Source organism: Caloenas nicobarica, chromosome 8 (genome assembly GCF_036013445.1).
Source record: "Caloenas nicobarica isolate bCalNic1 chromosome 8, bCalNic1.hap1, whole genome shotgun sequence".
Classification (NCBI taxonomy): Eukaryota; Metazoa; Chordata; class Aves; order Columbiformes; family Columbidae; genus Caloenas; species Caloenas nicobarica.
This window is the reverse complement of record NC_088252.1, coordinates 26,159,019-26,174,639: the sequence shown is the minus strand read 5'-3', so window position 1 is coordinate 26,174,639 and position 15,621 is coordinate 26,159,019. Positions and strand designations below refer to the sequence as shown.

The 15,621-nt window shown below is 39.2% G+C and overlaps 1 protein-coding gene across 1 annotated transcript in view; it reads right to left on the bottom strand.

The window, feature by feature from the left end:
- Positions 1-10,237, bottom strand: part of LOC135991327 (maltase-glucoamylase-like) — a 65,631-nt gene extending 55,394 nt beyond the window's left edge. Inside the window, exons 1-5 of the mRNA XM_065639838.1 lie at positions 10,114-10,237; positions 8,524-8,597; positions 4,159-4,279; positions 3,936-4,045; positions 3,092-3,243 (exon numbers count right to left, since the gene is read on the bottom strand). Of these exons, the coding sequence (XP_065495910.1) occupies positions 3,092-3,243; positions 3,936-4,045; positions 4,159-4,279; positions 8,524-8,597; positions 10,114-10,237 (581 nt within the window). The remainder of the gene's footprint in view (positions 1-3,091; positions 3,244-3,935; positions 4,046-4,158; positions 4,280-8,523; positions 8,598-10,113) is intronic.
- Positions 10,238-15,621: the final 5,384 nt, after the last annotated feature.

The following is a 15,621-nucleotide window of genomic DNA, read 5'->3' as shown; positions in this document are numbered from 1 at the left end:
TAATGGTTTCTATTCCTTTTAGTTAGAGCTGGGCAGCAGGTCCAAGTCTCCATCCAGAGACCTGGAGGAGCGGGAGGTGGGATCATGTGGGGCTGGAGCAGAACGACCCTTGCACAGGTGACAAGATGACCAGTGCCTATAGATCCTATAGGAACCTCTCGCACAAGTGGCCCATCAATTTTCAGGGGTCCATTTGTGTTCCTCTCTTCCACCAAAGCTTCCCACCCTGCATCTGTTGTACTGAATCTCTGCGGCTACTCACGGTAATGGGACAGATGGAAAAGTTCCGTGGGTGGACAGAAGCACAAAAATAATCCACTCCATCAGATTTTGCAAATCAATCACAGCTTTTTCTTGCCAGAGAAGATGAACAAGACCCGCTCTCGAGTCCTGCAAGGCCAGGGACTACAGGGAAAGGCAGACCATGGCTATGTGCAAACTCTCCAGCAAACCGAGCATAGATGAGCACAGATTAAAGTGGTAACGTGATACTTTGCATGGTTTAAATCCCATTTGATGGCTATCAGATCTCCTGTGGCAAATTCTGTATAAAGCAACTGCTAAGCTTTTTAAGGAATGTAAAGTTGATGGCGTTGAAAATAGAGACTACTATATACATTTGTATAAATACAACAAGCTGGAGATCAATATTTCTCCATTACATCTATTAGCAAAACACACAGTAAAAGTCAATTTCATTAATAAAGTTTCTTCTGTTAATTTAACTTTGCATCTTTCATCACTCCCTTTTGTCACAGACAAAAAGTTCACCTTCTTAACATGGATTATGAGAGCTTCGAAGACTTAAGCAAAACCTAATTTCACTCCCTGTTTCTATGAGAGGGACTTGAGGAAATCTGAGCAGTGCTGAAGCAGAGAGAACCACCAAAATGTGGTCACGTTCTATCATGTGAAAAGAATGCTGGTATTTTGGTCACATTTGTCTTAACGATATAATTAAATATCTCCCTAAGCAGCCAAGTACACCAGAATGGTTGAACCACTTTGCATTTCCCTAACACCAAATCCCATCCTGGGTAAGGATCTCCCACAATTCATCAAAACATTTCATTTCATTCCTTTTGAACTTCATCATGTTCATTTTCCTCTTTAATTTCTCTAAGACTTAGAATATTTCCAATTGGTGAATATATCAAAATTGATCTCAAACCAGAAGTAGTTTGAGTTTCCATCAGGCATCACTTTTCAAAGGCAACAATCATAAATAGAACGTAATTGTGAGTTAAACCAGATTTAAAGCAGAGAGCAATTGGAATGAAGCTGATCCTCAGATTTGAAGGTTATCTTCGGCTTCATTAAACCAAGAGCTTACAGGGATCTGCAGAAACACGGTCTTTCCCCGAAAGCAGAGAAAATTATGTACTTTGAGACAGCAAACTACTTCAATGTATATTAACATCATACACAATTTCAAAATAATACACTTTTTTCTCCTCACTTCAGATGTATTAGTACACTATAACTATATTTATCACTTTGAGTATATTGTCATCAGTAAATTCTTTTACACGGAAAGAGGTCCTTAAACTACTAAATAAATACACAGTGCATTAGCCATCACAAATACTGCACAAACAAGCAACAAAAACCTTGCTATACTTTTAATCTGCTCCTTTACCTTTTTTTTTTTTTAAGATAAAACTACTAACACTTGAGAGAGACTTCATAGGTCAAGTCCTCATCTGATGTATTTCTGTCCAGTTTTAATGATTCCAAGGACTATCTTGCCCATCTGCTCACAAACTGTACTGAAACTACCTTTTTTGGGAGGGTAAACTTTGTATTTCCAATGAAACTACTACAATCTTTCGGGTTGTCTTGCAAATGAAGATGGCAATATGTTGATCAGAACTCTCTTTTGGGGGGCTCAAATGTAACAAATGATGATGGAAGGTCATAGGCTTCAGAACTATCTGGATAATTAGGATTTTTGTAATGAACTGCAATAACACATTGGTCCCCACTCCCCTTTTTCCAGAGAGACCTCCCTTTCATTTGGTTGTTTAAGAGTTGGGAGAAAGCACTCATCTTGTCTAAACAAATTTATTAAAGATTAAGCTTTGAGGGGCTTCTCTTATCCCATGCTAACAACAGCTTTCCTCGAGATACTCAAACTCAGAGTCAAGCATCACTGTATTTTTTTTCCTTAGAGACAGAAAATGCAACCACTTTTGTCAAATTAAACAAAAGCCTCTGGAAAATATAGACAATCTTCCAGAGCACTGTGTCAACATGGTTCTATTGGGCCAGGCTTCTTATTCTCCCTCCATATACCAGATTAATCAGTCAGGCACTACTGAATACCAAGTCCACCTTTTGTGCTCTCTGTAATTGCAAATCAATCATTATAGAGGATTCTGAGCAAGAAAACAATACCAATAAGAGCACAGAAGTAGTTGCTAATTAATTAAACTTGAAGCGTTGATCACCCAACTGGCCTATCACTCTGACAGGTAATAGTTGTTGGACAGATCTAGTAAGCATGTTCATCCTGACACTTCCCCCTTCTAGGGGGTCTCAAGGCCATGCCGTCAGGTTTGCAGATTTCTTTTACTTACTTATTTTAGAACCTAAGTGGGATGAAAGCATCCAATATACAAGTCCATCAACTATTTTGTAATACTTACAGCATTACATGGCCAGCTTATCAGTGGCTTGCACCAGCTGTTCTTGGGTATCAGAGGTCTAAAGGACAAGCTGGTTTTGGTGATTCAGGTTTTCAGCATGATTGCAACAAACACTGGCAAGGAGTCTTTCAGATAATAAAAATTCCCTGAGATGATGGAACAAAGTAGATGTAGAGATTTCCCTAGTATTGTGTGAAAGTGAACAGAGAGCCAGACGGAAACCCTTTCCGACAGAGCTCTCCATATCACAGAATTTATTTCCAAAGGCCTCGTAAGTGTCCTTGCAGAATATCCATCAGTCAAAAGAAGAGAAGTAGATTACTTGTCCAAGAAGGCACCTCGCACATGGCGTCTTGGACATACATTGCTTGTGTGGCAACATGGGCTCTCAGAGAAAACCAACGACATCTGTGTTATTCAGGAAAAGCACTGACGTTACTTACAGCACCCTGCCATTGCTCACTCTGGTCACCACGATGCCAAAGGGGTTCTGCTTCACTTCCACTTTGTAGTTTAAATTGGAGGCTGCGGATCCAGTGAAAGGTTGCACATGCTCATGAGGGACTTCAAATCTTTGCGTTTTAGGATCAGTGATCTGCACATATTCAAACAACAGAAGTGTTGAGCCTTTAAAAACTAATGCCTGATTCAAACATTTTCCAGTGTTAACATAGAGTTCTGACTTGGGATATTCCCACCCCTACCCCAGTCTCCTCTTCTATCTTCATCGTCAATCACTTCCAACTTTCATCACTTATTTTCAGCTATTTCCCCCATCATACTTGAGCCTGTGTTTCCTTGTCTCAGCAGGAACCCACAACGAGGGGAAGGTCTCCCCCAGAAGAAACCCCACTCAATACCAGAACCCACCAATACCCCACATTCATGGCATGGACCGTTGAGTCTTCCATAGAAAACAGAAACCATTAAAAGACCTAATGTTGGCTGTCAAAATGACTGAGAGATGTGGCCAGGCTGTAAATAAAAATTAAGTAAACATATTTATCCCCAAAATTTTCCTGTTATGAGGAGAAGAGATAGATAACATAAAAACTGAGGTTTTCAAAGGTCTCAGTAGTTTTTCATGCAGAAATCTCACTGCGCTAAACCTTCATGCATTGCAACAGTGGAGAGGACAAAGAAAGGAGGAGCCGAGCACTCCAGTGGGAGTCGTGAAAGTCCATTAGAGGGATTAATCCAGCCCTCCTAACCTCACCACTCAGTAACAGCCAGTCTAAAATTGTGCACAGAATGTGAACCTTAAAACAGCATAGAGAAAAGATTAACCTTGAACCTGAAGCGATTCGCTGTCTGATACTCTCCTGTGAGAAGAACGGTGTCGATATCATTTCCAAAGAGAGAAGGTGATGGCAGCCTTTTTAATGTAGCCTCAAATCCTTGGGGAAAAAAAAAAAAAAAAAAAAAAAAGAAAAGAAAGAAGTCATAATGTTATGGTGTTTAATTGGCCATGGGCATGTGCGTGAATTGGGGAGCTCAGGCCACAGCTCACCTGCCTGAGTTGATCGTGTCGACCCATCCACTTTGTAGCCGTAGTTTGAAGGGAAAAAACACCAGGGCACACTGGTGTCACTCTGGGGACTCCAGCAGCAGCCGCGCAGGGTGCAGGTGCTCTGATTCAAGGACATGAGGGGCACAAATGAGCTGATTTTACACAAATAAATCCTCTATGCTAAAACCATTAAAATGCACGTAGGGTGGATTTTACCCCAAACACCAGAAATCTTAATAATATCTGCGATTAGATGAACTCCTGATCTGAAAATCTATCAGGTGAATTCAATGGCCCAGAATATATTAAATAGAAAGGATTTTTTTCTGGATTCAGAGTAGAAATCTGCATGTTAGACAATCATTCTTTCTTATAACTGCAAGATGTGCAGGTAAAATTAACATTTAAAAAGAATTATTGAAAGATTTAAGCTGTAACAGATGCAGTATAGTCTGACCAAAAGTCATACACTGGAGAGGTGGTAAAAGCTACCATTGGTTTAATATCTGGTAACCATCTGAGTGTTAAACTTCTACATATGCACAATTGATCATCATGTATAATATCTACATTTTAATGTCATTTTCCAGTATCAGAAATGCTCAGATCACTTCTGCAGAACCTTAAATTAACTCAACTTTTTTTTCCAAAAAAACCCCAAGCAAATAAATTATTTAAAGCATATATCTCAGCATAGTGGCACCAACCTTTACACTACCTTTCAGTAGTCCAATAAGCTACAGTACCTTTGCTTTACTGTTAGGAATTAACTTATCCACGTGCTGTTTGCATGAGTTTTAATGTTTGAAGATAAGATTTGGGTAATACATCACTTAGTTTCCACGCGTTTTTCTCTCATTAAAAACTCAACTCGTTACTTAGGGCAAAGGGCAGCAGTAACACAAGCAGTTTCACCGAGGGCAAAGAGCAGCATCCATAAGCGATCGCAGGTATCCAAATCCAACATGCAGATCCTTAAGTCCTTTCCCTCCACCTGCCCACTAAGAGAACCTGTTTCTGCCTTCATCTGACTGTGCTCAAATGTTTTTGGTGTTTATGCCATGCTTATTTAAAATATTCTGCAGCTTGGAACAGGTGGAGTTGATCCAAAATCTCTATTGCTGCTGTCCTGGGTGGCACTTGGTTTAGGGTTGTAGAGCCCAACCTGGTCGGTACAGGTCAAATGCTTTTCTCAGCCTCTGAACAGAGCAAAGATAAACCAAGTCCAGCCCAGAAATCGTGCAAGGGCTGGAGGAAGGTACAGAGGGAGCTCACAGACCCAGTGGCATGGGAAGACTTGGGACATTTATTCAGTAGCAGCTGTACAGAGCACAGAAATCTCTGCAAAACCACCCAAGATAAAACCCAGATTCATCAAATAAATAAATATTTGTCTGTCTGTCATGGACTCATCACATCAGAAAACATGTCTGCTGTCATTTTGATTAGTTTCCAAGCAAAAAGCATGGTTGCAGGAGAGATACAGTGACTATTTTTCCCCCACATCAATCCACAAATCACTGCACTTTCTTAGGCTGTCAAAAACTCACGCTCGTTTTCCACCTTCCCAGCTCCCACCATGAAAACTCCCTATTTCCCATTTTATAAACTATTTCAGAGTAAATGAGAAGAAGCACCAATCCCCTCCAAGACTGCAGAGATCCCAGCTTTGTTCCCTTACTTCACTTCCTTCATAGATAGGGGAATATCCTAAATACATAAGAACAGAGCTGCTACCTCCATCTTCTTATCCCTTCCTAGACCCACGAAATGCATGAATCCCATGAAATGCAGAATAGCTCAAACAACACATTTTCCTAAAGCCTGGTAGCTCAAGCATCTGCGTTCCCAACTTCATAAGCATGCTCTTATTTTTGCCCAGCCGTTTCTCATGAATACTTATTGACTATTTTCAGCAGTTACTTTACAGTCCAGTGATACTCTTCTAGCTAGATCTTATTCTAGAGGATTTGTAAGCTATAGCTCTGTGTTTTTTGGGGCACATTGATCTCGCTGGATAAGGCGGTAAATACAGAAGTACAAGATCGGTTACACTTAACACAGGGAAAGGAGCAGAGTTCATCCAAAGACATTGGAGACACTTTTATAAAAGCTATATTTTGGTGTAAATAAAAATGTGAGCTGATCAGAGCCTCTGAACTCTAAACCCAAAAGAATAGATACCAATACCCAATAAACCAAAGAGAAAGTCAAAGCTTAATTAGAAATGATCCTGGACATGAGGAAGCAGTTTATGCTGGGGTACAATATGAGATGGCTTCTGGACACTGAACTGAGTACCAAGGATTAAAAGACTTGTTTATGTGCTGAACTACAATGTTTCTCTTATGTGCGCCCAAACAAACCTCTGCCAGCAGGATATTTTGAGAAAAAAAAACCCACACAAACCCAACCCAAACCAACAATACACCCCTCAAGTTTTCAGAGGTTTCAGTCCAATAATGGACTGCAATAGCTCTGCTCGTGATAGTTCATTTTTGACTGATGCATTCTTCTTATCTAATCAAGCTTCATGGCACATTTTTACAGCAGTGAATAGCTAATAAATAAGCTACTTTCTTTCAGCATGTCCATCATCATCAATCTTGTGATCGGGTAATAAATATCTAATTGCTTTCAATACTTCTATCTTCTGCAATCCCACTCGTTTTCTAGCTTCATCTAGGACAACTTCAGTAAATAAAGGAGTCAAGACAGAAACTAACCTGCTATATGAGCTTAGGCAAATAATTATTTTCCCAGCTGCTGTTTATTCTGAAAACCACTGCAGGAGAGTCATGTTATTCTAAGCAGGTATCTGTAGTTTTACAGCTCTGCTGGCTGCTGTATTAGAATAACCTGAAGAAGGAAAACTAAAATGCTTCCAGGAGAAAATATATACAGGAACAAATGGACACACTGGGGTGGGACTCTGGCTTGTGTCAGGCGTGCACCTAATAGCTTCTATCAGGGCATGGGTTTAAGGTGATATTTGTCTCTAATCATGTGAAATCTGCTGCCTGGTCTTCAATAAGGAAAGAACAGATTCAGGAATAATTTCTTTTACCTCTAATTCCACATCAGGTACCCCAGTGTTCACATCTGCATCTGGATCTACTTTTCTGCTAGTGTCTATAACTTGATTATTTCTAATTCTTTCTAATCAGTGATGGTAAAAAGAAAGGGCAGACTTACAATGAGGCTTATAGTTGCAACCGGAGCAAAACCATTTCCCTCACTGTATGATGAGTGCAGCACTTAATTTGGGGTGACTGATTCAGAGGTAGTAATTAAAGATTAAAGTGACCTGTATGACTGCTCCTACCATGGTGTTCTTGCTCCTGGGGGTGGTGAGGGATGCAAAAGAGCAGAGGCTGTGATTTGAGTCTTTACTAACCTGTTCACCCACAGGACTTTATTGAAATATATATATGATAAAAAACCCTAAGGCATGACAGAGGCTTTAACAACTGTCATTTCTGGAATTAGACTGGGAATTTCCTCAGAGATTGAGTCAGCTGCTGCACAAATTTCTATACCACTGTGAATGACATAAACATCACACATATTGACTATTTTTCCTCCTAAGCTGCCCACCCAAACCAAAGAAAGATGCTAGGCATCCACCAGCTTCCCTCAAAAAATGAGAACATCCATAGTGAAAATAAAAAATATTAACAATAAAAAAAATAATAACAGCCTTTCAAGACCAACATCTACAAAAATGTTCCGAATGTGATAGAACTGAAAAATTAAGGTAATACTTTTCATTGGGAGTCTTAACTCATAGATTCTTAAGCCAAAAGGTAATTTCTAAACTCTGTGCTCTCCCAGATAAGAGACACCACAACCAAGAAAGAAAGACACTGAGATTCAAATTCGTGCTGAAAGGAAACTGTGACCATATGTCTCGTATTATAAAAGTCTTGTGCATCTGAGTGAAGTGCATCTTCACCTGCTCTTTCTGAACTATTACAAATGCTAGTACTTGACCAGCAGACAAAAAAGAAACTGTTCAGGCAAAGCTGTTAAAATTAAAGAGTGGCTTTGTTTTGGTTTGGTTTTTAACTGCTTGATGTCTGACTAATTTTGTTTCCGCCTATCTCCGAACCAAACTGCTGGGGAGAACTTCGGCAGTGATCTTCAACCTTAGACAGAAAATTGCTACAGTGGCTACAAAAACCAGAGCTTCTGTCAATGGGCTGAAAGGGTTCTACACTTCCCTGCAAAGCATTCAGGCAACCATAGATTAAAAAAAAGTTAAGAAAACAAATTATACAGTAGAGACAAATTCAATTTATAATCAAGCATGAGGCTTTATTGGATAAAGCCTGTTCTGTAATTTTTCCTAGAATGTTTTCAGACCTTTGTTGCTACTTGATCTGGGATGCAGTCAATTCTCTCCTGTATTAATATGTTTGGACATTTCGCCGAAAATTCTGTTAGGGACAAAAAGGAATGGATTATTACCAGGATTTCAAAAATGCAGGAAGAACTTGATTACCTCTTAACTCAGTAACTGCTTCTGCTGGCTATTTCTCACCATCTTGAAACTCTAAGAATTATAGATTCGAATGAGTGTAAACTATTGCCAATTTGATTTATTTTTACCTTTGAAAAATTGTACACAACTATTTCAGATAAAGGCAGGATAATATGGGTGACATTGAAAATTTAATTTCTTAAGGTATACGTTAATCCAGTTTTCAGTAAGTCCTGTAGCTCGATATGCATTGCTTCTCATGAAAATACATGCAAAATTAATAGTGGAAGGACTTTTCTTTGTCTTAAATGGTACATATGCTGCTGTCATAGGTGCTCCATCCCCTGCAATACTGTTACTCCATAGGAGCTTGAATTACAGCATCTGGTAAAAGCACCTTAGAGCTCCATTAAGATGCTCCACTAGATTTCAGGTTTGTCGGACCGAATTTAAGGTGACTTCTTGGCAACTTCAGCTGACAAAAGGGTACCCAACGGTTGTTTTCAGATTCTCTCAACACTGATGGAGCAGTCTATGTTTGGAATGAGAACTCTGAAGTGCAGAAATCTTGTCTCAGGCTGAGATGCACACAAATGCACAGACTCGTCTGTTTGCATTATCTGCAGCACACGCGCTTGTGCTTTCTGCCCAAGGAGACTCGTACTCACCTTGTGACGGAAACAGGCAGAGAATATGCAGATAGTAGCCTTTATGGGGAGTTTCTTAAAACACCAAAGTGTTTGTGGTATATTAGTAACTATTTTTATTCTACTGGCATATTCACCTCCAAGATCTTTGCTTCAGTCCCCATGTGTAAATGGGGTTACTCACACAAAAGGGAACTGTATGTAAAGCAGAGTGTTCTGTATCACATCACCATAAGAAAAGTGGTTTCTAATGTACCAATACTAAGGTTTTATTATTTTAATATATGTTCCACATAATTTGGCTGCTCCCACATAGTCTTCCTGATCCCTTTTCTTTTTTTCAGTGCTGTGTTTTTTATACTAAAAGTTTTTGGAATCATCCCAGTTCTGTGTTTTTAAAACAAGTCCAGTCTTGGCAGGAAAGGATAAAAGTTTTTCCATGACAATAAATTCTGAGTCACTCTATTTATTAGGTTCATGACTGGTGACTTTACTCCTGTTATCTGTAGGAAGAACTGAACATGATACACGTTTAGGAAATGATAAGAACATAACTGTAACATTGAGAGTCAGTACTTCACAATGCTTTTTTTGTGTTTTCTTTTTTTAATCTTTAACAACGCTTACAGTGCTTTTTCTTTTTTTTTTTCCCTTCAGTTGAATGTCCATGTTCTTGAAAAGTCTGAATCAAACAGTGACAGAATTTATGCCAATGCTTAGTTCCTGAAGCTTGGTGGCATCTACCCCAGTCTCAGCAAGCAGAGATGAGCAGCTCCCACTGAGGGTTTTTGCTCTGGTCCTACAGCAGCAATGGGAAGCACTTACCTGTAGTTTTGACTCCGGATTGTCCTGATGCCAAAAGCCCAATGAGGATACAGGCTACACAGACCACCAGGCAGAAGAGGACGATCAAGGTGACTTCCAGCCCACTGAACTTCCTCTTGCCCATCTAGACCCAGAGAAACCCCATTGGTATAAGGAAAACAGAAGTAACAGCTTTCAAAACTCTAGAAATTACATTACTAATTTAATAAATTAGAAAAATTTATAAATCATTCAGGTTTTAAACCATGTCCCTTAATCCCAGGGCTTGAATAACACACTCTTAAAGGACTATGTGCAATAAATCTCCAATTCAGGGTAATTCACACAGCGCAGATTACTACATTATTACACTAGTGGGCAATCACCGAGAAATGTATTTTGTTCCCTGCAAACCACTTTACATAAAACCCACAATTTTCTCCTGAGATTAACTATGGGGTTTCTTATGTTACTGAAATTCCTGAAACAGAAAACAAATAAAATCCCATTACTTTCTTTTTTAACTCTTTTTTTTTTTTTTTTTTCCAAATTTTCCTTCCTTCTTCAGAACAAACACAAGCTGTATCCTGTTTTATATAGGAGGATGATGACTTGTTAAAAACATACTTGGCAAAAACCTCTAATGTGCTGTGATTGCATGCTCGTGACACGTGGGAAAGGCAAGACATAGGTTACAGGGTAAGTTACTTATTTGTGAAGTGGAAGAACACAGCATGGGATTTCACTGGGGCTGCAGTTCAGTGAAAGCAGAAGAAACAGCCACAAGAGGTACACTGGTTGCTGCTGAAATCACAACCGAAAGGAGCGAGAGTATGGAGGAGGAGTCAGTGCCTTAAACTACTGTGTAAAATTTGTATTTTTCTCAGTATTGCTTTTTTGTGAGGCACAGAGGAGCAAGACGTGCTGGCCGCAGAGGCAAAGAACACCACCGTACCATTAACGTTGCACTATACACCAGCAACGAAACTAATTAAAACTAATCTCTAGCACACAGATCGATACTCATTGGCAGCTGCTACTGCATTTAACATTTGGTTAAGAACATTTAACCTTATGAAACAGCCTTAAATACAGAGAAATTCGTTCTTTCTAATTAAGGCAAGAAACTGTAGGAATACATGTGCATTGCACTGGTATATCTAAACATGTTCACATGTTTTAGTGATGATCCAAAGGAATGAAAAATAGCTTAGAGGAAGCTTTTATTTCTGTGAAATAATGGTTTAAGCCTATTGTATATACTTGCCTCCCATTTCTTTCTATTAATAGTATATCCTATCACCCCACCTGCACCCCTTTCATGGAGATCCCACAGCCATGGGAATGAATGAAGAGTTAAAGCAATAATGGTCCAACAAGAGTCCTCAGCAGAGTAAAGCTACTGCTTAGATAACTAAGTGCTTTTCATTACGGTGATTAATAAAGAAACATTTATAAATAGCATAGTGCTATTCATATATTCTCCATTAATACCAAAATTTGTAGCCATTTTTAATATTCTATTTATCGTTAGTCCTCCAGGGAATACTGTATTTATAATCTGCAGCTCCACTGCGTATCAAAAAATATATCTTTAAGGCCTGTTCTTTACAACGAAGAAATGACATTCCAGCAGTTCCTATCCTGAATTACTTTAACATTGCCTGAATACGTGTCAACTAGGAGTCCTAAAAAGTAATATTCATTTTTCTGAAAACTAGAATTTTACTTAAGTTCTTGTCACCAAGCCCTTCCACCTCCAGCTATAACATTACATTTCAGTTCTTTCCTCCTTATGGTCTCCTCCAAGACCTGAGACCTTGAAAATAAGGCTTTATAATTTATAAATGTAAGTTCTGTTGTGTGATATCTACTCAGCAGTAAAGGTCTCCAGAAACCTGGATGCAATAGAAGACACAACATACCTTAGAGTGTCTCTGCCTCCTTCATCTGCTGCTCTTGCTTGCAAAGCTCAACATCAAAACCGATGCTTTATCCTTTGCTGTTATCAGTTCATTGCATTGTTTGCTGACCAATCTACCAAGGGCAGGTACATACATGATTACAGTCAGATTGCAGAAATTCTTTGGACTAAACATAGTTACTGTGATTATTGCAGCCAAGGAATGGCTGGTTAATTAATAATATTTTGGTTCAATATGACGCATCAGGTTCTGCAAATGAGAGAAAAGCAGCAATAAAATTCCTGTAAGTTTATCCAAGCTGCACGACTAAAGTTTTCTTTTTTTTTTTTTTTTCATATCTTTGTTACTAGAACCTTCAGGGAACCTTCACAAGAAGTCATTAACTGTTCTCGAATGAGGAAGATGTGCTATTAAAATAGTTTCAGGAGATAATTGCATTTATGACCACTAAAACTTTCTTAGGAATGAGCTATAGAGTATTAACTTTAGCATGAATACAAACAGATTTCATGAGATGCTAACAATAACTATCAAAGCAGAAGAAAAAGATGAAAGACTAACATGGAAAAGACTATAGGGAAGAAGCTTCAATCATAATCTTAATATGAAACATTCACACAAAACTGGGTTTTGTCTGTTTCTCGTGACAGATAGGTAGAATCTTAACATTAAACCTTTATTTTTCAAAGGAAAGCTTTCAATTCATACTATCAAAGTATTTACAAGTTATTTTTCAGTAATGTAGAAATGGCTCAGAAGTGCCACTTGTATTTTTGACCTGTTCTCAAACTTATTCAGTTTTCTGAATAACTCACCTCCCACTGTGAAGTGCAGGAACGAGATGTGTCCTCTCGGAGCACAAAGGGAATAGTCCTCTCTTCCTTAGTCAGCACTTAAAAGAAAGAAAATCAATCATATATATAGAGCACCGGGGCTCTCCTGCAACCATCCATCTTTATACAAATCAATGCCACTGCTCTCAATGCCTCTGGTTTTGAAATGCAGCCTGTTATTTAGCTATCTCACCCGGTCCACTCCATTGCATGTCTGCATGTGTGTAAGTAAGCTCTGGAAATGTAATTCTAGCATCCCTCTCAGTATTGCTAATATACTGCTTTATGAGGGCATGTTGAGAAATAATGGTTTCACATGGATTATGAAGCTATCAATGGTCTGGGAGGCCTGGGGATTTTGTTTGATATATGTCTGTTTTCCAAGGTTTATATCTTCATTTAACTGTTCCAGGGAAGTAGTCAGTCTGGCAAAGCATATGGTGTTTCAGCTAAACCTGTCTGCAATCACCCTGCCATTAATATAACCATTTGCTTAAGTGCTTTCCTGAATTCACGATGCTACAAACTTATATTATCAATCACCTGGTGAACATTTTCTATGCAACTTGAGACCGTAAAAGCACCGAACAAAAAGGTCTCACAAGAGGGTTAATCAGCAGGTTTCCTCACTGTGTATATTTTCATTAGTCTACAAAGGGTATCAACAATGGGGCTTTCAGGTCAAGATGCGATATCGAACTCCAAGAAGCAGGAGTGGGAAAGGTTTGTCAGTCGGGGACACTGGGAGACCATAAAGACAACCAAGACCTCTATTAAATCAAGAGCTGGAACAGCGTGGTCTCTGCTGTGTCTTGCTTTGGTTTCCAGGAATTAAGAGCTGATTCATTTCTGACAGCTGGTAAGCAGAATTACTAGAAGCCCAGGAGTATAGTCTGGACTGTGGAGAATCATGTAGGAAAACAAACTAGGAAATTAAGTACTGCTAAAAATGTAGTCATTTAAAAAGAGACATTTATCTCTTACTTTTTAACAGATCCCTTCTTAATTAAATCACATACAACTTGAAAAACTTGTTAGCTGGTCATAGTTAGCTCCCTGGTTGTAGTCATTCAGACAGTTGTGCTAATAATTGAGTTTTCAGCTAAGCAACCATGTTAAGAAAAATAAATACCTTATGCTATTTCTATGGTTTCACAAGATTTGGGTTTTTTCACTGTTTCCGTATCAAACATTTACTTTAAGTTACAGTTTGGAGCTCTTAATTTGTGCAAGAAGTGGCTTGCAGATTACCAGCTCAGTCAGAAACGTAATCATTAACTGCCATGGAAGGACACCTACCACAGATCCAACAGGAGAACACTCCTGTACTCCCCACGTGTGATTTTGACATGGCTGAAACCACTCTGCAATCCCAGTCCAGCAAACTGGGAGCTCTTCAGTGCAGCTATGGTTGTATTCAAGGAAGGAAGAAGGCTGAGCAGTTTCTAGAGGCAGCAATGGGGAACCACATGTTCAAAGACTCATTCCTCAATGGGAAAAATAAACTGTTTTGATTTTCCTTCTGCTCATGACAAGGCGGCTGCCAGCTGAGGTCTCCACCTTCTCTAAATACTGGATACAGCCCTTGTTCCTTCAGAAGGAGATATCAGCCCTTATCACCTTTTTGTGTACTGAATTGCAAGTGACCAACTGGTGCAAAGAACCACAGGTCTGTGCTCCACTCCCAGGTCAGCTGCCAGTCGTCACGGGCTCATTATCTCCTTGCTTCATGACTTTTCCATATGGTAATGAAACTAGTTCCGTGAATGTTTCCAAAGTCTTTAGATGAAAGGCACTGTGTGAACGTGGGATAATGGTCTTACCAAGACACAACCTGAGACAAAACCAGGAAAGATGGGAGAGCTTCAATGAGAGCTGTGAGAAGATTCTGCTCTAATGACTTATATAGTTCAGATTTGAACAGATTTGCATTACTCGGGTGTGAACAGAATATTGCAGGGCCTCAAGAAAACATATATGTCACCTTGAGGTCATATTAAGTGAATTATGGTTTGATTAGTGACATATAGAGCTTTGTACTTGGAGAACAGAAGAGGTATAGGGACAGGGGCCCATGCACAAATCCCTCCCTGGCAATACAGTCACAGTTGTACTACAGTTTATATCTAAATATATCTGCATATATCTGAACATTACAGAACCTGTATGCGTTGAGTAATAACTTACTTTTACTGAGATGAAACAAGCATCGTAGTTCAACAAAAGTTAAATAATTGGGTCAAATCAACATTTTGGTGAGAGTGTCAGATTCTACGCGATACAATTGAACAGGTTGTTGGCAGGAGACTCAGTCTGTTCCTGCTGTAACTCTGCTGCTGAAAGACGGTTTATTCTGGTGATGAATTTGCTCCCAAGAATATCAGGACAAGTTGGCAAACTAATGAGGCAGATGCACACAAGCAGAAAACTAGTCCAAATTCAGCACGGCTCTTAGAGGGCTCCTGGGAAACCCTCGATAAAATTCCACTATCAAATAACAAGCAGGTTGCATGGATGTTACTCCTGTCCCCAAAATCTTGCTCTTTGACATTGAAATCACAGAAGACTTGTTCCAGTGCTCAACTGAAAAACAAAACAAAACACCTTTGAAAAATAGGAGCACAGCTTCTCTTCACACTGAAAAAGATCAGGTTTTAGAAACTCAGAACTATAACTACACTTTCCCCATACTTATATTCATCTGGAGAGAAGACTGGGTAGTTATTTCTCTTTTTACACAAACAGTGAATAAAATACTCAGAGCTGAAGCC